General features: G+C 43.1%; 1 protein-coding gene across 2 annotated transcripts; it reads left to right on the top strand.

Moving 5' to 3' along the window:
- The first annotated feature begins 658 nt into the window (after positions 1–658).
- On the top strand, positions 659–27,532 carry KPNB1 (karyopherin subunit beta 1). Of its 2 annotated transcripts, XM_027625395.2 has the most exons (22): positions 662–1,053; positions 1,156–1,214; positions 3,375–3,557; positions 6,712–6,912; positions 7,821–7,973; positions 9,860–9,919; positions 10,509–10,598; positions 10,962–11,072; positions 11,867–11,968; positions 14,599–14,823; positions 15,794–15,985; positions 16,740–16,870; positions 18,385–18,532; positions 18,858–18,929; positions 20,208–20,352; positions 21,466–21,548; positions 22,146–22,253; positions 22,663–22,806; positions 22,917–23,022; positions 23,686–23,800; positions 24,375–24,536; positions 25,259–27,532. In XM_027625395.2, coding segments are annotated over exons 1-22 (2,631 nt in total). In that variant the 5' UTR covers positions 662–1,013; the 3' UTR covers positions 25,260–27,532. The 2 variants fall into 2 exon arrangements, with proteins under 2 accessions (XP_027481195.1, XP_027481196.1); XM_027625394.2 differs by lacking the exon at positions 25,259–27,532 and having other exon boundaries at positions 659–1,053; positions 24,375–24,540.
- Positions 27,533–27,881: the final 349 nt, after the last annotated feature.

Here is a 27,881-nt window from a genome sequence, read left to right as displayed (position 1 = left end):
CCTTCCCAGCTGAGAGCCTGGTACCAAGTAGGCCTGGCCAATGAAAGCAGCTTCCTGTGGGCGCGGTGCAAGGCTTTAACGGTCCCCCCTCCCCCGCTAGGGCCCGCGAAACCCTCCTCAACACGCCCCTTAGAGTGACGGCGCTTTCCCAACCGCAGCCCGAACACGGCTCCGCCCCTTCCCGGGGGCGTCCCATCGTGCCCCGCGCCAGGCTCCAGAAGCCGCGGGCGCCTCCCGCCTTTCCGCGGCCCCGACCCCGAACTCCTCTCCCCAGTTCTTCTGGGCGCCCTATCCTATCAACGTCTAGTGTCCCAGCCAATCACGCGGGCCCGGAGTCTCGCCTTTGGTCCACCCTCCTCCTAGCGCTCAGCCGGTCTGTGCTCAAGGCCTTTACCAGGCCAATCCAATCAGCGGCCAGCTCCCCCCTGCCCCACCCCAATCTCCCTCCCTCCGACCAATCCGCGCGCCTCATTCCGCTGCCCGCCCAGCCAACCCGGGCCTTGAAACTAGCGGGCGAATGGGCGCAGGGCGGCCCTTCAACGCTGACCGCCTGGCCAATTGGGGATTCCGCGTGGCCACGGCGGCAGCCAATCGACATGGAGCGCGGTGCCGCCGCGGAGAGGTCCGGCCCGAATATCCCTCCGCCTTCCTCCCTCCCTCTCTCTCCCTCCCTGCGAGCCGCCGATCACTTACCGCCTCCCTTCCTTCTTTCTCCCTCCGCCACCCGAGCACCAGCCGCGCTCTGAGCTACCCCCGGGGTCCCTCCCCCGCCGCCAGAGGAGCAGCTGCCGCCGCCGCCAGCAACAAATTAGGAGGGAGGAAGGAAGGAAAAGAGGAAGGAAAGGGAGCCGGGGCGACTACCAAGAGGGAGCCGGTGAATGGGCTTGTGGTGACCCCCGCCCCCCACCCCACCCTCCCTTCCCACCCGACCCCCAACCCCCATCCCCAGTTAGAGCCGCCTCCCGAGAAGCCGGACCGTCGTCTTAGGAGGAGTCCCCGCCACCACCTCCGCCATGGAGCTGATCACCATCCTCGAGAAGACCGTGTCTCCCGGTAGGACGCGGGGGCCGGGGGTCGGGCTGAGGTGACCGGGTGGGGGGAGGGGAAACCCTGGCCCCTCTGACCCTGTCCCCTTCCCACTTTCCTTCCCCCCAGATCGGCTGGAACTGGAAGCGGCGCAGAAGTTCTTGGAGCGTGCGGCCGTGGAAAACCTGGTGCGTGCCACCCCGCCGTCCCCCATCCCGCCGTCCACCCATCCCCTGCGTGCGGGCCTTCCCGCCCTCCCGGAGGCCCAGGCCTCGGGAACCCACCCCGCCCCATCCCGTCCCCCTCCTCCCCCACCCCGGTCCAACCTAACCCCGCCATCGGGAAGCCGGTGGGTGTGTCCCGCCCCGGGCCCCGGCAGCTGGCCAATGGCGCGGCGCGCCGGGGTGACTGCCGCCCAATCGCCGCGCGGCCTGAGGGCGGCGGTGCAGCGGGAGGGAGAAAGAGGGAGGGAAGGGAAGTTAGGTTGCGCGGCGCTGCGTGTTCAGCAAGGGTGGGGGTGGGGGAGCCGGGCCTAGGGGCCATGTGGAAGCTCTGAGCCCAGCTGCCCGCCCTGATCTGACGGGGGCCGGCTTCTCCTTCCTGTGCCGTGGCCCCTTTTATTCTCTCCATCTACTTCCCAGAGTCTACCCTTTCCTATGCCCCTTGGTACTGTGCTCGTGGCCAGGCCTGGCACCCGAATACCTCCTAACCCACTCCGGCAATATTTCTCCCTTTACTGCTTGGGTATTCCTCTATGGGTTATTTATTTTTTGGTGGGGTTGATTGGGGCTTTTTTGCTTTGTTTTGTTTTTACTTCGATGGGTAGAGACTGAATTTGTACCCATACAACAGGCTGAGGCTCATCCTTGATCAGGCCTGTTCCCAGATGAAATCACAGAGGAAAGTTCCTCATTTTCATATTTTCATATTTAAGGGGTGCAGAAAAAATGAAGAGAAGTCCACTAGACTGGACCTCTGTATAAAAATGTGGGATGGATTGCTTGAAACAGCCTGTGTGCCAGTAACGTTTGTCTTTGATGTCCTTCTTATTGCGGGGGATGGGGAACAGATGGAAGGGTGGATGATACTTGACGTCTTTTAAAGGTAATAGGTAATAAGCCTAGATAACATTGTAACCCAACATGTTCCTTTGTAATCCAGGCGAAATACAAGCAAAAAAGTGACAAGGCTTATTTTATACAAACTGCCTTAAATGACTTTTATTGTGCTCTTATGTGCTAGCTTTTCCTATTTTTTATTCTTAACTTTCCATAGAAAGGATTGTTTTTCTACTAGTATAGATCAATATTTCCATGTGGGGTATATTCCTGTTTCTGCCTCTGCTTATTTACAAGAAGCCTTTTATCCTATTCTTAACATTTTTTCTTTCTGATATTCCTAACATTCCTTAGTGGTACATAATTTAAAAACTTTTAAGATTTATCTTCTCCTGTGATTACAGGATTTGGTATCTGCTCTTGATTTTTCCTGTTAACTTCCATTTGGACAGAGCTTTCTGCAGGGAAGAGGAGTGTATCTTAAAATTTTTAAACAGGGAGTAGTTTTGGGGACCTGTGCATTATGAAAGGTTGAGTAAGGTTTTCAGAAACACACTATGTTCAGTGGACAGCTCAAGTCCAAAATGTAGGAGCCTTTAGTGTGTTAACCGTTGACTGTTAAACGTAAAATCTTTTTGCTTGGCAAATTTGCCTTGGCATTTTTATCTTTTCACTTTTTCCGTGTTTCTAAATATCAAATTTATAACTAAGTCTTTTTTCATTGTTCTCTTGTTGAACACGTAAAGCTAAAACAGAGGACTAGCCTCCTAAATCTCTGTTTCAGGTTTGTAAGTATTTACCTCTGTTATGCAAGATTACCTGCCTGCATGAGATTAAAAGCCTGAATATTATTCTTTTTGGACTAAGATACTTTAAATTTAGGGAAACAATTTTACATTCTACCCTGTCTTCACATATTCATTCATTTAACAAATATTTATTGTGAGGCATTGTTAAATAGAAGAATCCTCTGACTAGTAGATTGTCAAGCTTCCTTTATTTCTGGGAGATCTAATGTGAAGATTTGAGCACTAAGAATGATGGTGATAGGAAAATCTGTACCTCCTTGTTAAGTAAGTGCTGAGGATGCATGAGAAGAGGGATGACTTACTTGTGTACCATGTAACATTTTTATAAGAGCCTTGAAGTAGATACTGTAGCATATTCCGAGATATTATGATATGTTCTAAAAAACTTAGGTTTCCCCCAATGTTTTGGTGCTCCGTAAGCTATCCTCAGTTGGTAAAATTCCCAAGAGAGTTTTCATTCACAACTGCCTCCTCTTAATAGCCCACGTTCCTTGTGGAACTGTCCAGAGTGCTGGCAAATCCAGGAAACAGTCAGGTTGCCAGAGTCGCAGCTGGTCTACAAATCAAGAACTCTTTGACATCTAAAGATCCAGATATCAAGGCACAATATCAGCAGAGGTGGCTTGCAATTGATGCTAATGCTCGACGGGAAGTCAAGAATTACGTAAGTAACTTTATCTCCTTTTGGTCATGTTAGCCTCTGGGAATAAGGAACCTCATCCTCCACCCACCCACCCTATCCTCTCCTCCTGGACCCCCTACAAGAAACATCTTGGTCAGGGTTTTTGTCATTTACATGGGATAGAACTGACAGTGTGATAGGTTTCTGAGACTTAAGCTTCACTTGAAGATAAAAATTGTATTTGATTTAAATTTTTTCCTCAGCTTAGCTTTTCTGTACTATCCTGTCATTTCCCATTAATGAATGCATTGGAATTCTTTTCAGAAACTGAAGGTAAACTGTAGCAGTTTAGGGAACTTTAACTGGATGCCAGAATTTGTAGAATCTGTGGTGAATTGGCATAGTATACAAATTGGTGGTTCCCAAACTTGAACTCTGAGAATCACTTAGGGAATTTGCTAACAATAATATATTTCCAAGCTCCCTCCAGAGATTCTATTTTGTTGGAGTGAGGCTCAGGAATATTTTTAGATATTTCTGTCTTTCTAAGTGAGTTTTTTCATTGTCACCTCCTCTAGTTGAACTTGTGCTGTAGATAATTTTCACTCTTTGGTGGTTTAGGCTTGGTACTATGTGGAGTTCAAAGGGGAACTAAATAATCTCTCGGGCCTTTTAAGCCCAAAGAGTTTGTGAAATAAGAATGTGAAGTTAATGGTGCTTTTATCTACTTAGCGAATTATGAAAAACTTTGTTTAGAAACATCTGGCTCTTAATCAGGGCGTTTAAAGAGTGGACTGCTGAGTTTTGAGGAAAATTGAATGTCCCTTGCTCTGCATCATGCAGGTCTTATGACTTGGTTGTTGAGTTAAAATCCGTAATTCTAGCCGCAGCAAAAGATACTCAGAATATATGGACAGGTGTCTTCCCCGTTCCCCAGTTAATGAGGTTCTTTAGTGGTCTGTCTTATGTGGATAAGGCACAGAAAATGGTAAGTCAGGCGCTTGGTATCTGAGGGGAAATTGGTGGGGGGGTGTTCCTAATCGTGTACTTGCACATGTCATCATATTTGTTATTTCCTGGTTCAAGGTATCAGTGTTAGGTAAATTTGTGCGCCTTAAGGCAACAACATTTCTTTCAAGTTATATACCCCTTCTCTTTCTAGTCTTTCATGAAAGTACTCATGACTGTGGGAACTAGGTTACGAAAGCCAACTTATTTTGAATCTTCTTTGGAATATGTAGAGCTATTTCTATCCACATTGGGTCTGCTTATGTAATAACATTTTAATCTTCCTTTCAGTAATTTGGTACAATTGAAGTTTATTCCATCAGTCACTGGACATCTCGGTGCTTGTAGTGCCCATTCAGTTTCTCATCTTGCTCGAATCATGCGATAGTAAATGAGATGAGAAATGATTGGAACTGTGATGGACTTTTTTGGCATATCAGTCTTAATACTTTTTTAAAATTTGGACAAGACTTTGTATATGTGTTGTTGAACTCTTCTGCATGAAAGAAAGTTAATCATGGCCTTTTTCCCCTTTTCATAGCACCTCTGGTAATGAATACTTTCTTAGTGTTGATGGTTATTTCTTTTTTTGAAATGTGGGTCTTGGACACAGTAGAGGGTTACTCCTTTATTCTTCTTCTTTCTGATAATTGACAATTATCATTACGGTTATCCCCTAGTTTTTTAAAAAAAAAAAAACCTTTCTGTACTTAAGAGTTGTACCTTTGTGGTCTTTAAATCACCTCAAATAATATTTAACTAGGGGTCTTCCAGAAGCCATTTAAAGGAGGAAAGATAAAGGTACAGTGGGAGTCGGTGCTCTCCACATCTGTACCAGGAGATGGTGTGATATAGTGTAAAGGCACCCTAAACTGGAACTCTTCGTCAGACTTGGGTTAATACCTGTTCAACTCCTGCTGTTTTAGACCGGTCATCTCATCCCTGCCTCTCCACACCCTGTCTTTGACATACAGTTTTTCTTAAAGTCCATTCTAGCTGTGGTAGCTCTAGAGAGCAAAACCTTCATTTAGAATCAGAACAGTTTGTTACTGGGCAGAGCTTTGGCAGTGGGGGCGGGATGATATACAGTATGGGGGAAAGATGGGGAGTTCATTATTATTAGCTACAAAGCAGGATACTAAGTGACCTGACCCAGTCAGCAGAGCTGGCCTGAATATCTGGCAGCTATGCTTTGTCCTGTGTTCATGCCAGGAACAGTTCACTGTTTGCCTTTTGAGTGGACTGGTGATTCTTAGTGAGTTCATTGACTAGATTAGCTGATCGTGGTAATAATTAACCGTAGGCCAGTTGTGGCTTCATCCTCTATCTGTACTTGTGCCCTTACCCTTTACATAAATCCTGGTGTGATTATCATTTCAAACAAGACCTGTTTAATGATAAGCTGATCTCATTTTAATTGGCAGATCTAACTAGTTCTTGGTATCTGTTGATGGTGGAGAGAAGAGGTCTCTGATTCTTGGGTAAACAGAACAACTCCTTCCAGATTGGAAGTTAAGTAAAGATTCATTCTTAGGTGTTGGTAACATCAGTAACTTTGTATCTGCATCTAGTGAGGTTCTCTGACCAAGGCCTTTTATGAAAGTCACCCCAGGTGTTAAATTGTCATTGACTATAGGGAAGGAGGCTTGTCGCACATTTCATGAGTTGGAAGATCTCTTCCTTGGATTAGGCTAGACCATGATATACTGTGAATCAGACCCATTTGAATGCCCAGAGTTAGCCTCATTCTAAAGTTCCACATTTTCTGTCCATAAAAGGCTGTGAGCATCCTTCCATTGCACATCTAACAAGGAGCCTAGAAGGTGAATTTTGTCCTCTCCTTTGCCTTCTAACATTGTCTTCCTTCTGACTGTCACTTTCTTACCTTGCATTGAACATTGACGTGAGATGTGTGGCTTTGGAGAAGTCCTTTTGGAAGCAGGGAGTAGTTGGTTTCATTTTCTAGGCTCTGGGGCAATGTTGATTGTGCTGGTGCTCGTAGTGAGGCTGGTGGTTTCATTTTTGTTTTGACAGCTAACTAAATTGTATATGCTTGTTTCTACTTTTTTGTATTGCAGAAAATTCAGACTGATGTAAGAGGTGTGGTGGTAGGCAAAATGTGTTCAAATAGTATTAGAAATTGATATCTTTCGTCTTGTTTTGTGTGTGTGTGTGTGTGTGCGTGCAGGTTTTGCAGACTTTGGGCACAGAAACTTACCGGCCTAGTTCTGCCTCACAATGTGTGGCTGGTATTGCTTGTGCAGAGATCCCAGTGAACCAGTGGCCAGAACTCATTCCTCAGCTGGTGGCCAATGTCACAAACCCCAACAGCACAGAGCACATGAAAGAGTCGACATTGGAAGCTATCGGTTACATTTGCCAAGATATAGTAAGTACTGCCCCCTGTACCTAACAACACAGCTCTGATTCCCTCTAGTTGAGACATGCGTAGTATTAGGATTGTTCTTACACGATGGAGAAAACCAAGCTACTACAGAGTGTTTTGCAAGTAGGACTGCTTTATTTAATCTAGACTTCCATATTTGGATAGCTAACTTATCCTCACATTGCTAATCATGCCCTAAAGTAAAGAGAGTTGAGAATCCCAAGCTCAGAGTAGAAATCTGTAGGCTTGGAGAGGTACAGATTTTAGACTTGAGGATATGCTCTGTTGTGGAGCATCCCTGACCTGGATCCCTTTCTCATGATCCTCAGGATGCTGTGTTACTTTTCATTTACTATTTCACAGAAACACTTTGCCAGCTCTTGCAGTAGTTGGCTTAGCCACCGGAGGCACAGCTGTTTGTGAGATGCAGCCCTCCTGGGACTGTGGCTGCTGCTGAGGTTACCATCCTTGGTGTCTGTTTCCACATACAGACTTTTGATGAAGCAAGGAAGTCCACACTTGACCTGGACTTAGACTCCCTAGGTGTTGTGCCTGGGCGTTGATCCTTGGCCCTCAGAAGCTTTACTTCGGTTGATACAGATGGCCTGGAAAAAACACCAGACTGCCATTTCCCTTTGCACAGAAGGGGGAAGAAAAAGCCAGCATTACCTCATGCCCAGAGTCATTATGCTAAGAAATCAGATGAAGTTGATGAATTTAACTTGTTTTGGTTCAATTTTGGACTGGTAGGCCCTGCGATATTTTGCAGGTGGTTTGTCCCTAAATGGAAATGTGTGGAAAAAGATCAGAGAAAGTCATGATACTCACTCGAGTGGATTTCACAGTTAAAAGGACTGCTGATTAGTCATGAGCTCATTATTTTACTCACTGCACTTCTCTGCTTGTTTCAGGACCCAGAGCAGCTACAGGACAAATCCAATGAGATTCTGACTGCCATAATCCAGGGGATGAGGAAAGAAGAGCCCAGTAATAATGTGAAGCTGGCGGCTACAAATGCACTCCTGAACTCATTGGAGTTCACCAAAGCAAACTTTGACAAAGAGGTGAGTCTCTTTTGACAAAAAGGTGTAGTAGGTTCACAAGGTAAGAAGTAAGAGTTAAATGAAAGGTTTTTTTTAAGTTTGTGGTCTAGAAAGTACCATCTTGTTTTTAGGTGCACTCATTTCCATTCTAGTTGAGATTTGTGTTGTTTGAGAAATGGCCATGGAGTAGGTGTGTTTGCTTTTGGGAGGCTTTGGGGTAAAATGTGATCTGAAGTGCTTAGGTTTCTCCTTTTATAGAGCAAAGTGTGGGTATGCTCTGGGATTTTAAAAAACATGGAAGTTGGGGTACCCGGATGTCTCAGTCATTTGAGCCTCTGACTCTTGGTTTCCGCTCAGGTCATGATCTCAGGGTCCTGAGATCGAGCCCCACGGCTGGCTCCGTGCTCAGCAGTGAGTGTACTTGAGATTCTCTCTCTCTGTCCCTCTCCCCACTCACGCACCCACACGTTCTGTCTCTCTCAAATAAATAAAATCTTAAAAAACACAGAAGGTTGTAGAGCTTACTTTAAAGAAACAAAACTGGCGGCTGCCTGGCTTAGTCGGTGGTGCATCTGATTCTTGATCTCGGGGTCTTGAATTTTGAGCCCTGTGTTGGGCATAGAGTTTAATTTAAAAAAATTATATAAGTTGAGCTAGTTCATAACTCCTTGGAAGGTGCTTTTGAAAATTAATAATTAAGTTTATCTTGCCTGGAAATATTTCCCCCTATTATTTAAGTTGTGTAAAAATACGCAATAACATAAAATTTACCATTTTAAGCATTTTTAAGTGTACAGTTCAATAGTGTTAAGTTACAGTCATGTTATTTTACAGCCAGCCACCAGAACTTTTTCATTTTGCAAAACTGAAAGTGTATGCATTGAACAACTCCCCATTTTCCCCTTCCAAGTGGCAACCGCTTTTTTTACTTTCTGTTTCTATGATTTTGATTACACCAGATACCTTATTTAAGTGGAATCAATCATACAGTATTTGATTTGTCTTTTATGACTGGCTTATTTCATTTAGCATAATGTCTTGGGTTCATACATGTTGTAGCCTGTGTCAGAATTTCCTTTTTCAGGCTGAATAATAGTCTGTTGTATGTATAGACCACATTTTGTTTATCCATTTTTCTGTCTGTGGACTTTTGGGTTGCTTCCTTTCATCTTCTGACTATTGTGAATAATGCTGCTATGAACATAGGTGTACAAATAGGTTTTTGAGGCCCTGCTTTCAGTTCTTTTAGATCTGTACTCAGAAGCGGAATCACTGGATTATATGGTCTGCAAGTATTTTTGTGTATTTGTTTGTTGACACTTGAGCTGTGCTTTTTGCCATTTCTTGGTCTTACTGTGGACAAAGTAGGGAGGTCTAAGAAGCCAAAGCAAATTGCAATTCTAATTGCTTAGAAAACAGACTTTTTCCTTATAGATTTCAGAAGACTTAGGATAGTAGCAAATAACTATATTGCTCTGTTCTCCTGTATCTTCCTGTGTTTGATGGGGATTTGCCACCTCCCAGAAAACAAATTTGTCTTTGAAGTAAATTTTAAATATAAAGAAATGGGTTTTCCTAATGTAGGTTTTTTGTTTGTTTACCATTTTTATTTAAACCCGTGACCTACATTTTCCTATTTACTTCCTCGGAGTCTTGTTAGTGAAGGTCATTTTGGGGATTAAAAGATTAGGGACCTCTTTAGAGGGCAGGTCATATAGCAGACACTGGGGGCAAACTCTGGATAGCCTTCGTGGTGCCATTACTGTGTCAGGGGAAAGCTGTTTGATTTGTTCAGGGTTATGGGGGGTCCCTGAGGGGAGTACAAGGTTTTCCCTGAAGAGATAGTCTAGCAATCTCCATATATATGGTTGGTAGTCTTATTCTCTTGATCTTTGTTCTTCCTGCAGTCCGAAAGGCACTTTATTATGCAGGTGGTCTGTGAAGCCACACAGTGTCCGGATACAAGGGTGAGTGTGAGCTCCGATGAAAAATCTGTCTTCCATCTTTCCTGGGAAATGCCATCTCCAGCATAGTGGTTTGAAATGTTGGGAATCGGGTGACTTCAGAAATAAGGTTTGGCTAATACCGTTCTTAATAAAAGAGGGAAAAACAGTATTTGGAAAGTTAACATATAATGGAAGTTGCCATCCTCTTAAAAGGTTTAAGGAAGAAATGGTTTTTGATCACCCTTGCTACTTAATTGCTCTAAGTTATACAAGTGACTGTTTTTCATTGTAGCCATTGAAACAGCTTTGCTATTGCTATAACCTAAACTGTGACCCTTGAAATAGGTGGGAGTAACATCCAGTCTGAGTGGCATTCCTGAGTTTAGTCCTCTGTAGGTTCCACAGGTGCCTTTAAAGGGGGAAAAAAAAAAGAAAAATAAATAAGGATGGTGAAAAAAATTAAAGGAAGAGACTTATTTTGGGGAAATGTTGACATTACCCAAATGTACCTCCGTTGACCCTTTTAGATTACTGACCCATTTATGTGACTTAACCTTTGTCAGACTACGTTGTTAAACTAAATAGCAAACTGATCTTTTCTTTGTAAAAGGTACGAGTGGCTGCCTTACAGAATCTGGTAAAGATAATGTCCTTGTATTATCAGTACATGGAGACGTATATGGGTCCCGCTCTTTTTGCTGTAAGTGTTTCTGTTTATGTACGTGAGCATGCAGCTAGTTGCAAAATTCATCATTCTTGCTGTTTTGTCACTTCTGTCATTTTTTTACTTAATATTATGAAATCAAGGAAATTCCTTGAGTTTGAGTATTATGTTTAAGCCATCAGTAATGTGCCAGGAAGACTTGTACTGTCTTTGTGCTGGGAAAGAATATATTTTCAAAGGTTTATTTCCTATTTCTACCTTTCATTTCAGACCCATCTTTCATAAATCTGCATTTTTGACACTTCCAATATTTGTGGTTAGAAGTCGGGGGGGTGTCGAACTTGAACCAGCGCTTACTTGGGGTCTGGGATGTCTTTTTTTTTTTTTTCCCCTCTTAAGATCACGATTGAAGCAATGAAAAGTGACATTGATGAGGTGGCTCTACAAGGGATAGAATTCTGGTCCAATGTGTGTGATGAGGAAATGGACTTGGCCATTGAGGCTTCCGAGGTGAGCCTGGGAGAGTCGGTGCGGCGAGAGAGTTGTTTCTCTGACAAAGCTCCTTTGTGGGCATTAGTCTCCTCTGGGAACGCTTTATTCTGACTGGGCTTAGAGGGCATCTCCATTTGTAGAGATTTTGCTTTCTCCACTAGCCAGAGCCCCTCAGGAGGGAGACAGACCCGTAATGAGGCATTTCATGCTTTATGGATCACTCACTCACACATGATTTATTATAAATGTTGATATTAGTACCATGAACACAAGGGGGCAGCAGGCAGTCACAGTTTAACAAGGTGACGTCCAATGCTGAATTATTTCCTTTTGGAAGTCCTAATGAAAGCATGGGATGCATAACTGACAGCTTACTAACTCTGGTGAAGAAATTCGATAGACACAAAGGGGCTAGTTCTGCACTTGCAATCTCTGAACTCAAGCTTTGTTTCCAGCCTTAAACTGTCCTGCACGCTTTAAGAAACACGATTTTATTTTTGGCATCATTACATAAACTTAGTACACCTCTCGATCCAAAGGTTAGTTAGATGACAGCTTGTTAATACGAATTGAGCTTGTGAAAAAGAAAGGTAGTTCTTAATGTTGCCTTGGTCTTTTAAGGTAGATTATGTGTATGGCCTAAAAGAATCCCATTGAAGTAGACCAAAGAAATGAGCGCCTCCAAAAGATCACAGTAGATGATACGTTTGCTCTGTGTATTTCTGTTCAAACCCCTGGGCAGCTGTCATTGTATGCCTCTAGTATCAGGCTGTTTGCTGCTGTGCAGAATTTGCTTTTATGTTTCTCCTCAGGCAGCAGAACAAGGACGACCCCCTGAGCACACCAGCAAGTTTTATGCCAAGGGAGCACTACAGTACCTGGTTCCGATCCTCACACAGACGCTAACTAAACAGGTGAGTAACCTCGCAAATCGAGCCGGTTAAGCTGTGAGACATTGTTGAGGGTTAGTTTACTGTGGAATAGTTTCCATGAAGGAACTCGGCAACTCTTTAGCTGGTTGCTGTTTGGTTATAGATGACTGGGAACAGCCGAACTGGATCTCTTAAGATCCTCTAGGCTCTGAGTTGTTGGTGAAGGAGAGTTGAACATTTCAGCCTCGATCGTGCACAGACTACACATAGAGGTTCCTGAGTGCTTTATTTGTCCGTAGTGCAGGAGACACACGCTGCTTAAGTGGCAGTAAAGAAATGTTGAGAAGAGGGATGTGCTAATCTTAGGCCACTCAAATATCTGCTAATATTTGAATTATTTTCATGGGTTCACAGTATATATATACATTTAAAATGCTGATGAAGGGTGCCTGAGTGGCTCAGTTGGTTGGGCTTCTGCCTTCGGTTCAGGCCATCAAGCCCCACATAGGGCTCCCTGCTTGGCGGGGAACCTGCTTCTCCCACTCCCCCTCTGCTTGTGCTCTCTTTCTCTCTCTCTGTCAAATAAAGTTTAAAAATCTTAATAAAATGAAGTAAAATGCTGATGAGGTTGGATTAGAATTATTCTGGGGTCACCTGGGTGGCTCAGTCCATTAAGTGTCCCTACTCTTGATTTTGGCTCAGGTCATGATCTCAGGGTGGTGAGATCATTAAGCCCCACGTTGGGCTCCATGTTTGGTGTGGAGCCTGCTTGAGATTCTCCCTTTCCCTCTCCCTCTGCACCCCCCCCAGCACACACTCTGTTTTTCTCTCTCTTTAAAAAAAAAAATTTAGGGGCACCTGGGTGGCTCAGTTGTTAAGCGTCTGCCTTCAGCTCAGGTCATGATCCCAGGGTCCTGGGATCAAGTCCCACATCCAGCTCCTTAGCGGGAAGCCTGCTTCTCCCTCTCCCTCTGCTGCTCCCCCTGCCTGTGCTCTCCTGCTCTCTGTCAAATAACTCAATAAAATCTTTAAAAGAAAAAAAACAACACAAAATTAATCTGATCATTCATGATCATTAATATCAATTAAGATTCAGGACAAAATAAAAGTAGCAAGAGTTCACGAAGATGTGGGTCTAATGGGTAAATACAGAAATCCTTTTTTTTTTTTTTTTTTTTTTTTTTTTTTTTTTTTAGATTTTCGGGGCGCCTGGGTGGCTCATTCGGTTAAGCATCTGCCTTCAGCTCAGGTCATGATCCCAGGGTTCTGGGATCGAGCCCTACATTGGGCCTCCCGCTAGGAGGCCTGCTTGTGTTCCTGCTCTCAATATCTCTCTCTTTGTCACATAAATAAATATTTATTTATTTATTTATTACCCAGGACCCTGGGATCATGACCTCAGCTGAAGGCAGATGCTTAACCGACTGAGCCACCCAGGCGCCCTAGAAATTCTAAGAAGTATATGTTGGTTGTCATTGTCCTCTTTTGAGTTTAGGCATCACAGTTTTCCTTGGTATGGTGTTTGGAAAGATTCTTTCTGTCCCTCTTCTCCTTTGATGCATATGAAGTATTCTCAGAGAGACGGCAGTGCTCTGAGGAAACATTGCTGTCACTTTGAGCATTGCACAATTTTCCTGTACACAGGAAGGTCATTTGTGTTTAGGAAAGTACATGACTCTTTCAACATATAACAGTCTCAGAAGAGAAGTAGAGATGTATTTGGTTTGAAATGGCCTGGGTGTTCTCTGAAATTTTCATCTCTTTGTTCAGTTTTACAGTTACTTTTTTGTGTCTTTTGACCTTAGTGTCTTCACTTCTGTATATTTTTGTTGTGCTTTTCATATTTGGGAACAAATCATTCTTTAGGTATGTAATATTCTGAAGCTGCATAAGGTAGCCTACCTTAAATTACTGTGTGGTGTGAATAGTCACAATAAGGGAGATAAACCTTGAATTCTCCTTTCAGGGGAGATCTGAATGAAATCTTTTTTAACATTTCATCGAACTATAATTAGTATCACACCAGAAGCCACCTCATGCCTTCTTCCTAGTCATTCATTGTCTCCCCTTTACTGCCAGAGATTAGTTTTGATTGATTTTGGCACTTCACATAACCAGAATCATACAGCATATACTGTTGTTGTTCTTTTTGCTCTTTATCTGTTTGAGTTTCATCCTTGTTGAGTGTAGTGGAGGTTGGCCCATCTCGTATAGTACTAAGTAGGACTTCCCTTTATCTGCATCTTATTTAACAAAGGCTATGTGTGATGAATCTTTGTGGAAGAAATTAAAATATAAAGGTTTTATATTTTATTTACGTCTCCCAAACTTAAGTTCCAATGACATTTGGGAGTAGTCAGAAGACCTTTTGAGTTAGTAATTCTGGGTTTTTTTTTTTTTTTTTTTTTAAGATTTTATTTATTTATTTGACAGAGAGACAGCGAGAGAGAGAACACAAGCAGGGGGAGTGGGAGAAGGAGAAGCAGGCCTCTCGCGGAGCAGGGAGCCCGATGCGGGGCTCGATCCCAGGACCCTGGGATCATGACCTGAGCCGAAGGCAGACGCTTAACGACTGAGCCACCCAGGCGCTCTGGGTGGGTTTTTTTTTTTTTTTTTTTGAGTTAAAGTGATTCTTCAACAAAAACTTAACTAGTGCTACACTCTCTGGTCAGGACGAGAATGACGACGACGATGACTGGAACCCCTGCAAAGCGGCAGGTGTGTGCCTCATGCTCCTGGCCACCTGCTGTGAAGATGACATCGTCCCACACGTCCTCCCCTTCATTAAAGAACACATCAAGAACCCTGACTGGCGGTACCGGGATGCGGCAGTAATGGCTTTTGGCTGTATCTTGGAAGGACCAGAGCCCAATCAGCTCAAACCACTAGTTATCCAGGTGAAGCTGAGGGAGTTTTGGGGTGGAAAGTGGGATATTTATTGTTTGAACTTTTTCCTTGAAAGTGTGCCCTTATTTTAAAAACAAAACTACATAGTCATCCCAAAAGGTTATTCTGGATTGTTGTTTGCTGTCAGTGAAGGAAGGATAAAATGTATTTCTTAACTTTTTTTTTTTTTTAACAAAAGTCATGACTTGGAAAAATGTGGAAAAGGCTAAAAAGAAGTCACCTTTAATCCCACTGCCCAGGGTTACACATTCTTAACTCTTAGTATTTATTTGTGTGGCGTTCTTCTGTGTGCGTATACGTAGGTGGAACAGGATGGAGTTCTTACTGGGCGGTAGTCTTAGAACTTGTTTTTTCATTTCCTGCTGTATCATAAACCTTCCTATAATTTTTTAGTGATGTGATGATTCTATCCTTAGGACAAAATGGTACCTATTGTAATGAAAAGTCTTGTGGAAATACTGTGTTTATTTTACTATTATAAGTGATACAAGGGTCCGTTGTAATTGAGTTCAGCGCATATGGAACTCAGCCTTTCAGAATGTAGCCAGATACCATCACAGCCGCATCTAGATGCATCACCTGAGTGATTCAGTAAAAGGCTGGTGGAAGCATTCATACTAGACTTTTAATAACACCCTATGCTGGGATTTGGTGAAGAGAAGACTATTTCACTTTTCACTTTAATTTTATTATAATGATGGATAGGTGACAGATGTGTCTTTTATAAAATGACAAACTATCCTGATGCTGTGGGTTAAAACCCAACCATCAGGGGGCACCTGGCTGGCTCAGTTGGGAGAGTGTGCGACTCTTGTTCTAGGGATCATGAGTTCAAACCCCACGTTGGGTGTAGAGATTATTTAAATAAAACTTGAAAAAAATCCCAACATCAGTATTTTCTCTTCATCAACATGAATTTTAATTTTTGTTTTGCTCTGCTAATAACTGCTGTATTTGCAGGCTATGCCCACCCTAATAGAACTAATGAAAGACCCCAGTGTAGTTGTTCGAGATACAACTGCATGGACTGTGGGCCGAATTTGTGAACTGCTCCCTGAAGCTGCCATCAATGATGTCTACTTGACTCCCCTGCTGCAGTGTCTGATCGAGGGCCTCAGTGCTGAGCCCAGAGTGGCTTCCAATGTGTGCTGGGTAAGGCTTTCTTCCTACTGAGATCTGGAGCAGCGCTGAGCCATTCGCAAGGAGGTAGGAGGTGTGGGAGAGAAATGGGTCTCCCTCACTGGAAGGCCTATTTTGAATAGCATCTCCTTCCTAATTTCTTCAATTAAAATGTGGGGGATGCCAATTGCATGAGCCAGTGGGAGCTGTTGACTCATGGTGACTGGTTCCCAAACCATTTAGAATAGTCATGCTAACCCAGTGGGAAAACTACCTGGACCTGGTTTTCTCTCTCAGTTGCTTGGGGACAAGAAATTTTGATTAAGGTAGAGCGTTGCTGCTACAAAAAGTACCATTGCTGAGAAGGGGACAAAAGAAGGGAAGGTAGGCGGCCCAAGTGCTGAGTCAGTACAGGCTGAAGGTAGTTCATCAGGGCCCTTTGGGGGTATGGGGGAGGAAGTTGAGATAGGAAGGAGTGGGGCTAAAAGCCTTTTTGTAAGTGGAAAAAGAAGTAGTGGGAGGTGTTTGTGGTAGATGAAAGTACTCTGCTGCTGAGAGAGTTTGGGGTGGGACAAACAATATAAATAAACAAATATTTTAATTTTAAGGATGTCTGTAAAGAGATTGTTTGAGATGACCTTGACAGAAAAAGTTGAGGATTCACTAGCATTGATTTATTCTTAGATCAATTGGAAAGGAACACTGCTCATGGTATGTTAAGGAAAAATGAGGTTATCCTGGGGTAGGGTTCTTTTCAGCACTAATATTAACTCTGTCTGGACTTAAGGCTTTCTCCAGTCTGGCTGAAGCTGCTTATGAAGCTGCAGATGTGGCTGATGATCAGGAAGAACCAGCTACCTATTGCTTATCTTCTTCTTTTGAACTCATAGTTCAGAAGCTCCTGGAGACCACAGACAGGTGACTGATACTACACAGAAATGGGTGGTGTCTTTGCATCCAAGTCCTTTTGCCCTGGATGAGGGGCATCTAGCCTAATCATAGGAACGTAGTAACAGGAAACATTAAAAGAATCGTATAGTAGATGATTTAAGTAAGAGAAAGGGGCACCTGGCAGCTCAGTTATTAGAGCATGCAACTCTTGATCTTGGGGTTCTGAGTTGAAGCCCCACATTGGGCTTAGAGATTACTTTTAAATAAAAACAGAGAGAAGAAAATACATGCTGTGTCTGTCTTAGAATGTTCAGGTTACAAGTAGAGTCAGAAGATAGTCTCATATAAAGAGGGATTGATCTGGGGCACCTGGGTGGCTCAGTTGGTTGAGTGGTTGAGTGTCCCAACTCTTGATTTCGGCTCAGGTCATGATCTTGGTTGTGGGATTGAGCCCTGCATGGGACTACACGCTGAGTGTGGAGCCTGCTTCGGTTTCTCTCTTCCCTCCACTCTCCTCTTTTAAAATTTTATTCACTTATTTGAGAGAGAGAAAGAGAGGAGGGGGGAGGAGAGGGAGAAGCAGGCTCCGTGCTGAGCAAGGAGCCCAATGTGGGGCTCGATCGCAGGACCCCAGGATCACGACCTGAGTGGAAGGCAGATGTTAACTGACTGAGCCACCCAGGCGCCCCCCCCCTTAAAAAAAGGAATTGATCTGGAGAGGTCCCTTCATTTTGCAATATCTACAGTTAACAGGAATATTTGATTATCATATAAGGGAAATAAATAGTAGCTCTCATCCTGAATTTAGTTGCCATGCCAGGTCATTAATCACTATTTCTGATAATAGATGAAGAACTTGGCATAAAATACAATTGTTTCATAGATGAGTTTTTGAAAATTATTTTAAGGTTTTTTTTAAGTCATTTCTACACCCAGTGTGAGGCTCGAACTCAGCCCCGAGATCAGGAGTCACATGCTCTGCCAACTGAGTCAGCCAGGCACCCCTGAAATGTAGTTTCAGAGGGTTATAAGTCGGGACGACCTTTAATTATTTTGGTTTTATGTGAGCTATACCGAAAGCCATGCTCAAAAGAAACCATGAGGAAGGAGGCTAGGTATAAACTCTTCCATGCTTAACTTGTTCCATCTCTGCTTCTCTGACCAAGATCAGGTATGATAACCATCTCTCACAGAGAAGTGAAGAAAATTGAGCTGTCTTCCTCCTAGCTCTGTAGGTGACCCTGTCAGTTGCACACATGGGTCTCAGCATTTTAAACTAGTTTTTTCCCTATAATTTTAGCCCATTTCTGTAAGAGCCATTCTAAAGTGTAACCAGTCTGGAGACCCATATAACGAACACAGCCATTGGCTTAGCAGTTGAAACTTTGGTTCCTGGTTGTATTGTGTTGCCAAACTCAAACCATGTTCACAACCATATTGGTTTCTGGATTCCTTAGTTTCCGTGAGACAAGGTCTACGTTGTAACAACTCTCTTCTTTCTCGGGTAAGACTTTCAGATTGCTGTTGTGTGTTCCTTACAGACCTGATGGACACCAGAACAACCTGAGGAGTTCTGCATATGAATCTCTGATGGAAATTGTGAAAAATAGTGCCAAGGATTGTTACCCCGCCGTTCAGAAAACTACTCTGGTTATCATGGAACGACTGCAGCAGGTGCTCCAGATGGAGGTGAGGCCGGGCTGGCACGGCGGGACGGGGCCATGTCCTCTCTAAGTGGTGTTCACGTTTACGTGGAGGTGTGTTTTTCTCAGAAAGGTAGAATGCTTATACAAAAACTGTTTTCACTTAAAATTTGCATTGTTCATTCCAGTTTACTTATTATACTTATATCAAAATATATACTTATTAAGTTTTTTGTTTGTTTCCTGCATTAGCGTCAGTAAAGATTATTTAATGGTTCTGGCAAACCCAGCAAAAACAGAAGCATTGAGGGAGTGTAGAGCTCTTTTAGAAGGTGTTTATTCAGAATATGATGGTGTTCTTTTCCTTGCAGTCACATATCCAGAGCACATCCGATAGGATCCAGTTCAATGACCTTCAGTCATTGCTCTGCGCAACTCTTCAGGTACAATGGCGCTTTATTACTTACCAGTTCCGATGCTGACCAGAAACTCTTCTCGAAAGGCTTTCATCTGTGATTGGATGGGGGAGTGATTTTCTATTTTCCTTTCTTCTGTCTCTGTAAAAAGAATTTGTTTTTTGCACAGAGTCGGGAAGGAGACTATTGGGTTGGGGGTAGTCCTCCCGGCTGTATGGCGATTTTGTGCTGGCAGCTTCTAGTCTTTGGGTTTTATTGGGTTGTCCCAATGTAGCCCAGTCAGATTTGGTTCCCAGCTGTGGTTCACTTGGCTAAAAATAGAGCCTTGAGTTTCTACCATCATCTTGTGAAACAACAGTTCCTATTGGAAGCTTTATTATAATTCAAATCATTTATTGTACCACTTGTTTAGAGTAGACTTTTTTGAGGGGAGACTGGGAAGATTAAAATCACTCCTCATTCATGACTGGACTCCTGAAGTGACTGAGGTGCTATTCCCTATTTTACCAGAAATAGGAAAACCCTAGAACTTGTCTAAGGCTTAGGTGGGTACTAGGTTTTAGTATTGAGTGATGCTAACTAGGTCATGTTTCCTGTGAACTCCCTTCTCTTTCTTATCCAAACTTAAAAAAGCCCGTCTGCTTTTCTAAAATCTTGATTGTTAAGGTCTTTTCTTAGTCATCAAATACAGGAATGATCTGGTAGCATTAGTTGGAACAAATTAAAGGGTAAGAGGGAGGTTTGAGGAATATTGAATTAGGAGAATTCAGGTTGGCTTTATTTTATCAGAACTATTTCTTGGGGCGCCTGGGTGGCTCAGTTGTTAGGCGTCTGCCTTCGGCTCAGGTCATCATCCCAGGGTTCTGGGATCGATCCCCACATCGGGCTCCCTGCTTGGTGGGAGGCCTGCTTCTCCCTCTCCCACTCCCCTGCTTGTGTTCCCTCTTTGGCTGTCTCTTTCTCTGTCAAATAAATAAAATTTTTTAAAAAGTTTAAAAATTTAAAAAAAAAAAACTATTTCTTGACCATCATCAGTAAATAAGGTATCATCGGAAGGATTGCTTCCGACTTTCTGTACTGTGGAAGATCATCTCATGTTTGTTCTGAGTTGGGAAACAGAAGGGGTATTAAAATGCGTGTTTTGTTGCAGATGATTTACACCGTCAAAGCTTTTGAGCCCAAAAAGTGTGTTTGGACTTTCCAAAAAAAGCCATGGGGCTCAATTGATTTTTTAAAAAGGTATATATAGTGTTCTGATGGGCGGGTTTGGAATCAACAGATCCTGAACTCTTTTTCATTTCGCAGAACGTTCTCCGAAAAGTGCAACATCAAGATGCTTTGCAGATCTCTGATGTGGTCATGGCCTCCCTGTTAAGGATGTTCCAAAGCACAGCTGGGTCTGGGGGTGTGCAAGAGGATGCCCTAATGGCAGTTAGCACACTGGTGGAAGGTCAGTGAGCCAAAATTGGGCAGGGAATGTCTTTAGGATGCAAGAGTTTCAATAGCCACGGGGAATTTTTGACCACAGAAAGCATAGTCCTGTCTTCTCATTTATTGGGGCATGACTTGAGTGCAAAGTTGGATTGAGTGTAAGTCAAATTTGTGCATAAGTGCCTTGCCACTCTCCTTGAAATGAATGGGGAGCCAGCAGCCGCTGAGATCGGCAGGTTCCTTTTTTCCCCTGAAAGTGTACTGACTTTCTTGGTGTTTGGCTCCTTCCAAGGAGCAAGGATAGGTTTCCATTTTCTTTCCTGGCACTTGGTACCTCCTAGTTTGGGTTGTAATGCTTTGGACTCTAGGTTGACACATTGTAGTGCTCAGAATAGGATGGAGTGAAACATGGAGAATTCTAGGAATTAATTAGTTTTCTGGTTGTATTATATGTCGGACTATACAAAATTGCTTTGAGGAAGCCATGTCTGCTTAAGACTCTTTTGAAGGGCCATTAAAAGTGCATTAAAGAGCACTTAAGAAACCTGGAATGCTTCTTTGGGGTTGGCCTGTATGGTGTATACACTGACCAAGGCTGCTACCTAAGGACCATTCCTGAGGACCAGACCTATTTCTAGCATCAGGAGGTTCACTTTGGCCCCTGGAGTGGCTAATTCAGAAAGAAGCACAGTCTGCTTTCTCTGGCTAGCTTATAAAATAAGTCCTTGACGGATTTGCCCTGGGATGGACCCTGTTTTAAAGCTGGCCACCAGAGAAGACATGTTATAATCAGATGAAGAGGTGGCCAAGACGCAGTATCGTTAGCTCATCCAATCAAAATTAACCCTTGAAAAAAAACCATTGGTTTGTTGGTTTGTGTTAGCCAAAGTGAAATCCCACTCTGTGGAGATTTGCCATTATCTTCAGGGCATAAGAGTTAGGCCCTTCCAGCACTTAAGGTAAGGAATTGGCTTGTCTGAGACAACCTCACTGTTTTTGTGATAGAATCAGTAATTAACCCACACTCCACCCAACCAGTTGATTGGAGTGAAGACATTTTGGCAGAGCTGGCGTGGTCATTTTCGCTCCCTTCTGTGATATCCTGTGGTGCTAACAGTTTGTTTCTCTACAGTGTTGGGTGGTGAATTCCTAAAGTACATGGAGGCCTTTAAACCCTTCCTGGGCATTGGATTGAAAAATTATGCTGAATACCAGGTAAACTTTGCTTTTCAAAAGAATACATTTGTATTCTCATTTATCCCTGATAACTACCTCATGGTGCAAAGTCCAGGTAGTCTCTGTATTGTCCGCAGGTGTGGAACTAGAAGTAGTCGGTGAAAAAACCAGGATAGTAGATGCCCCAGCATAGCACCCTGAGAGCAGGGCTTTTTCTTTTTCTATTTCTTAACCACCGTGCTCTTGCCACCATTATTTCCAGTGAATATTGTCATTTCCGTCCTTTGTTAATGATATCTTGGAGAGCGTTAGCTCTTTTCCTGCCGTATGGGTTGTTAAAACGAACTAATCTCAGGGCGCCTGGGTGGCTCAGTCAGTTAAGTGTTGAAGTCTTGATCTCAGCTCAGGTCTTGCTCTCAGGGTTGTAAGTTCAAGCCCTGCATTGGGTTCCACACTGCGCATGGAGCCTACTTAAAAAAAAAAAAAACCAAAACCAAACTAATCTCAGAGAGGGAGGATGTTTTCTTCTTCAACTCTAGGCTCGAGTGATAAAGGACCAGTGGCTAAATAAAAATAATGCCTTATCCTGTAGGTGGCCTTTTCTGTTTGGAAGATCATTTTCTTAATTCATTGCAGGTTTGTTTGGCAGCTGTGGGCTTAGTGGGAGATTTATGCCGTGCTCTGCAGTCCAACATCTTACCTTTCTGTGATGAGGTGATGCAGCTCCTACTGGAGAACCTGGGGGTGAGTGTCTGCACACACAGTCTAATTTACTAGTGTTTGAAGAAATCTGGAAAGATGCTTAAAAATTAAGTGAGGGAGCTGTCAGTTGCCAGAATGTTGGCTGTAGGCTCATGAAGAAGGGAATTGTTCATTTTCACAAGATGATTCTATAAAGTAAGGTCATAAAGTTAATTAAAGGAAGGTGTGCTCAATACATGAAACGGGGGGCAGGGAGGCCAGTAAAGTGTTATGTGTAATCCCTCTGTCCAGAGAGAGAGCCACTGATTAATTTTTGTGTATGCCCTTAAGGTCTGTGCAAAGCGTATTAGTAACCGTTTATTATAAATAACGTTTCTCTAATCTTTGGACAGAATATTTTGGCTTTTATTAATTTGCTCTTCTCCCTCTTTTTTTTTTTTTTCCTGGTCAGAATGAAAATGTCCACAGGTCTGTGAAGCCACAGATTCTGTCAGTGTTTGGTGATATTGCCCTTGCTATCGGTGGAGAGTTTAAAAAATATCTAGAGGTTGTCTTGAATACTCTTCAGCAGGCCTCCCAAGCCCAGGTGGACAAGGTAAGCTTCAAGCTGTCTTAAGTCCAGCCCTGACTGGATGAGTGGGACTTCTGACAATCATACAACTAAAGGCTCTTGGTGTGATGGAGATTCTGTTTGTCTCTTAACAGTCAGACTATGACATGGTGGATTATCTGAATGAGCTACGAGAAGGCTGCTTGGAGGCCTATACCGGAATTGTCCAGGGATTGAAGGGAGACCAGGAGAACGTGCACCGTTGAGTATAAAACCCAGTGGACTTAGTTCAGAGTTCATGTAGCCAGATGGGCTGTGTCTTTGGTTCTGTAGCTTGTGAACTAGCACCTATTGCTTAAAGGAAGTGGAGAAGGAACAGTACCCTCAAGAGAGTAGCTTTGGAAGAAAATACAGTCTTTCCCATTCTCTCCCCCCCCCCCTGCCCCGCTTTGTCTTGAACATTGTAAGGGATAGGATCCAGCAAGGCTGTTGGTGCCAGTCATATCTGCACCAGCCCTGAGCGGCAGTTGTTGAGCACATAGGCACCACACATAATACACCTCCGGTGCAGTTGAATTAAAGGATTGGGAAATCACATTTTCTCTTTCACCTGATGTTTCTATTATTGGTTGGGGAAATATTTGTCTTTCACCTCTTTTGATATCATGGGCTTAGAGGGAGGGTTCCATTTGTTCCTTCTCTATGATTTCTGCTAGTAATAAAAGGAATGAATATCTGCTTCTTCTGTTGGTGTAAAGAATGACCTCTTAATTTGAGGAAGAATAGTCCAGTATAACTATATGCAACTAATTCTCCAGCCTGAAACACCTGCCTGATGGGGGGGGTAGTGTATTTGGAAATTTTGAAATGGGTGGTCCTGCCAAAGGTGGGACAGCTTCATCAGACCTTCTGTTTCTGTTATAGCGGATGTCATGCTGGTACAACCCAGAGTAGAATTTATTCTGTCTTTCATTGACCACATTGCTGGAGATGAGGATCATACAGACGGAGTAGTAGCTTGTGCTGCTGGACTGATAGGGTAGGTTAAATCCTATTTCCAACAGCTGAATAGAATTTCTCTTGGAAAATGAGAAGACCTGTGGTAAAGAAATTTGAGGGTAGCCTGGATGGTAATTACCCACTTCTTTGATGTAGATATTTCTTTAATAGAACCCCAGGTGTCCTGTTTATAGTTCTCACAGATGATCATTCATTCCAGAACTTAGCTGTAGTCTCATTCCAGACCCTCCAAATTTCTAATTTCTCTTTGCTGAACTCTGTGGAGTTCTCAGAGGTACAGCATCAGATCTGTGTCCATCCTATACTGAGGTCGGTCAACAGATTGCCTCTGTTTAGGCTCTATGGAAAGTTTGAGGCATCATTAGAAGAACCATGAATTAGGTGTGGAACTCAGAGTAAGTCATCCTGATTCTTTAGACCTCAGTTTTTACATCTGTTTAGGGAAGGTGCTGAATGTATCCCTAAAATTTCTTTTAGCTTTAAAAAGTAGGTGAATTCTAAGAGACCCACAACTAACTTAGAACTCACTGGCTGAAAACAGGATAGCGGGATGAGGTTGGGAGCTCATTCTCAGGTGTGTTTATTTTGCACAGGGACTTGTGTACAGCATTTGGGAAGGATGTACTGAAATTAGTAGAAGCTAGGCCAATGATCCATGAACTGTTAACGGAAGGACGGAGATCGAAGACTAACAAAGCAAAAACCCTTGCTACATGGGCAACAAAAGAACTGAGGAAACTGAAGAACCAAGCTTGGTAAGAGCTTGTCTCCACTGCCCTCTTTCTTTCTCGGGGAGGAGGCACAGTTTCTTCAGACTGTTCTAACAAGGGCTGCCTTTCTCTTGGTATCTTGTTTTGTACCCTTTCCCATATAAGTGCTTTTGAGCCAAGCCTTTGTTCCTCAGGATTGTACTGGTGGAAGGGTCGGGCATCCTCAGTCTTTCCTTGAGCAAAATGTTTGATTACTTGTGGTGATGAAGAACAGAACTTATGTAACTAGAATTCAGTGAAGTCCCCAAATGATTTTTGGGCCCTAATAAAGTTACCGGTAATGGCATTTTCCCAGAATTCTCTTTTCTACTTTCTATTCCCTTCCTCCTGCTCTTTACTTTTTTTTACCGCAGTGCTTTTAGACATTGTGTGGCTCTACAGAAGACAGCCACAGTCAAGGGTTGTCTGACCCCTGCTTTCAAATGTAGTTTTAATTTATTTTCCTCTCACATGCTCATCATCTTACTCCAAAGAGCTCAGTAAAACTGGCTCTTTTGAGATTTATCTTTGTAGTGTCCCTGCCACCCTCTAATGTAGGTGCTAATGAGAAAAGGCAGTTGGCGCATAGGAAAACAAAAATAGTCCTCGAAAAGTTGACAGATTCATTTCGGGTTTATGAGCACTTAATTGTGGGAATCAGAGAGGCGTTTGGCTCTCCTGGCTATCTGTGATCTCAAAGTTGACCTGTTTTCCATCTGTGTTTTTAGATCTGTTACCATTGGGATGATAACCTGAGACCCCCACTGGAAATCTCCAATCTTGTGAAAAACCCGGAAGTGAGGAGTGTGCACGGATGCTGAATGTTTGGGAATGAGAGGATGAGTGAGTGAGGCTTGAAAACACACCACACTGAACATCCTGCCGCAGCCACTGGCCGCCGACAGCAGCGCTGTTAGTGAGCTAAGTAAGCACTGGCTTCGTAGAAAACCGTAACGTCGGCCATCTCGGAAAAGAGAAAAACGATGGATTTACTTGCTTAGAAAAAAAAAAGAAAGTTATCTCTTCCCAGGAGAGGCTAGAACTAGCTTTTCTGTCTTTTGGCCGGTGCCAAGTGGAGTGACTGGTTTGGGAGAGGAGGAGGGACTGGGTTCAGCTGTGGTGCTTTGTTGTAAAAGGCAGCCTGGCCTTTGCTACTGATAAGAGAGATGGAGCCTGGGTCTCAAGCCCACCTTTGGTGTACCTTTGCCACACGGTACTGTTTGCGTACCGGCTAAAAGGAGGGTGAGGGATTCTTTACAGTCTGAGAATGAGTGTGTGTGAGTGAGGCGGTATCCACATTCTCAACTTCAAGTCATTGCAGTTTCTTTTTCCCAGAAAAAAAGGGGTTAGATGTTGCATTTCATAAAACTAACCGAAGTTCTGTCTACTGATGCAGCACAAGAGATGTGTAAAAAAAAAAAAAAAAAAAAAAAAAAGGAAAGACGCTCTTTAGGTTTTGTTTTTTGTTTTCTTTTTTTGTTTTGTTTTTAATTATCTTCTAGGGAAAACACTGACGAATGGTCAGAGCTCCCGTATCCTGATCTTTTCATCAAGGCGCCTTTCCTAAATAATATGGTTCAACTGTGAATGTAGAAGTGGGGGGGAGGGGGGAGAAAAAGAAAACTCTGGAGTTAGAGGATCTAGAACAAATTCAGATACAGTTGTTACAAATAAAGGACGCAAACTTCAAAAACAAAAGAAAGCCACAACCCAAACAAACCAAAATTTTAGATGCTCAGAATTGGCAGCACAAAAGAAAAGTTCTCTCCTGATATGTATCGTGGTGGTCTGAACACCCCCAGAAAATTGTGCCAAAGAGTTTAGAAAACAAATACACAATAAAAGTACACACATGCACACACACCTGCACACACAGCAAACTTCAGGTAACTATTTTGGATTGCAAACGAGGATAAATTTAATGTTCAAACAATCTGATAAAATAACCATTTGGAAACTGCTTGGCCTTCTGTTCTCTTTTATTTGATTGACTACAATGCGGTATTGGTCTCTTGCTGCACTTCAACTAACAAAACGCAAAAAAACAAAAGTATATATATATATATATATATATATATATATATACACACACACACACACACTAGAACTCTTGTGATGAAAATGGCACTTGGAAAGGGTTTTATTTTTCCACTGAAGGTGAAGATTAATAAAATGGTGTCAAACATTCCCCTGGTCACACACACTAATATTTTTTTGGAAGTGTGATGTGTTATGAGAACCATAAATCAGACTAAGTTATTTTCCCTTTTACAAGGGAACAGGGCACCCAGAATTTTGGTTTTAGAATCTTTCAGCAATAAGGAGGGATGTCGGTGAGCTTTGATCCCCTTTTGGTTTTGCAGTTATTAGGAGCTTTTGCTGGCATTTTGAATATGCTGCTTTCAAAAACCCCAAGGAAGATTTTTAATTGCTTCCTGGTATTTGGAGGATTAAAACACAAGACCTTAAATTCCCACTTTCATTTCCATTCTAGCAAAAAATGTGGGCTTACGTTTTTTCTCTTTGCCATTTTCCCTTCCCTGTCTAAGCCTTCCATTCATAAGTGGGATTGGCTCAGTTTTGCTCATCCATATGGCAGCATCTCTAATAGCTCTTGTACAGGGTATCAGATATTGTGCCTTTTGGTGCCAGGTTCAAAGTCAAGTGCCGATCTATGAACCAGTGTACAAAAAAAAAAAAAACAGGTGTTTGAAGGAAAGACTCCATGTGAATTAAGAGTTTGCACCACCTCCTAAGCCCTACTAAGAAGAGACCTGACCCTCTAATGCCTTGTTTAAATTCTATTTGTTTCTTGAAGGAGAGGATGATACACTAACCATTCCTGATAGGTAGGGGTTGGTCAGGGCTTAGGGAGGGTGCAGGAATATTGGGGAGAAAAAAAATCTGATCATTCCTCAGTGCTACCCGTTTCTGTCCTGTGTGGGCTGCTTAGCTAGACAGCAGGAGAATAAAGTACACCAAGAACCATAATGGAAACAAAACCTTCCGTGTGTTTTGTCGTGTTTTGTTCCAGGGAAGCAGTTGACAAGTGCTGTTACTAATGCTTTCTCCCAGATCCATTCAGTGATGGAGGCGGAAAGTGGGCTGGTCGGACTGTGGTCTTGGTGCCTTGCAGGCGTTCTACACTGGTTATGCATTTAATTCTCTCTCCCAGTTACCTTTGGCTAGTGGGCTTTCCAGAGTCTGGGTATTTGTCTTTAATTGTACCACCCAAGGCAACTGGATGCAAAATGCATTCTGTCCACTCACTGTCTGGGCCTTCCCCACCCTAGTCTTGGCACATTCCTTCAAGAACGTAGTTACCGTCCGCTTGGGAAGAGGTCAGTGCAG

Source organism: Zalophus californianus, chromosome 16 (assembly GCF_009762305.2).
Source record: "Zalophus californianus isolate mZalCal1 chromosome 16, mZalCal1.pri.v2, whole genome shotgun sequence".
Lineage (NCBI taxonomy): Eukaryota > Metazoa > Chordata > Mammalia > Carnivora > Otariidae > Zalophus > Zalophus californianus.
The sequence above is the reverse complement of the archived record's forward strand: the minus strand, read 5'-3'. Positions and strand labels throughout refer to the sequence as shown.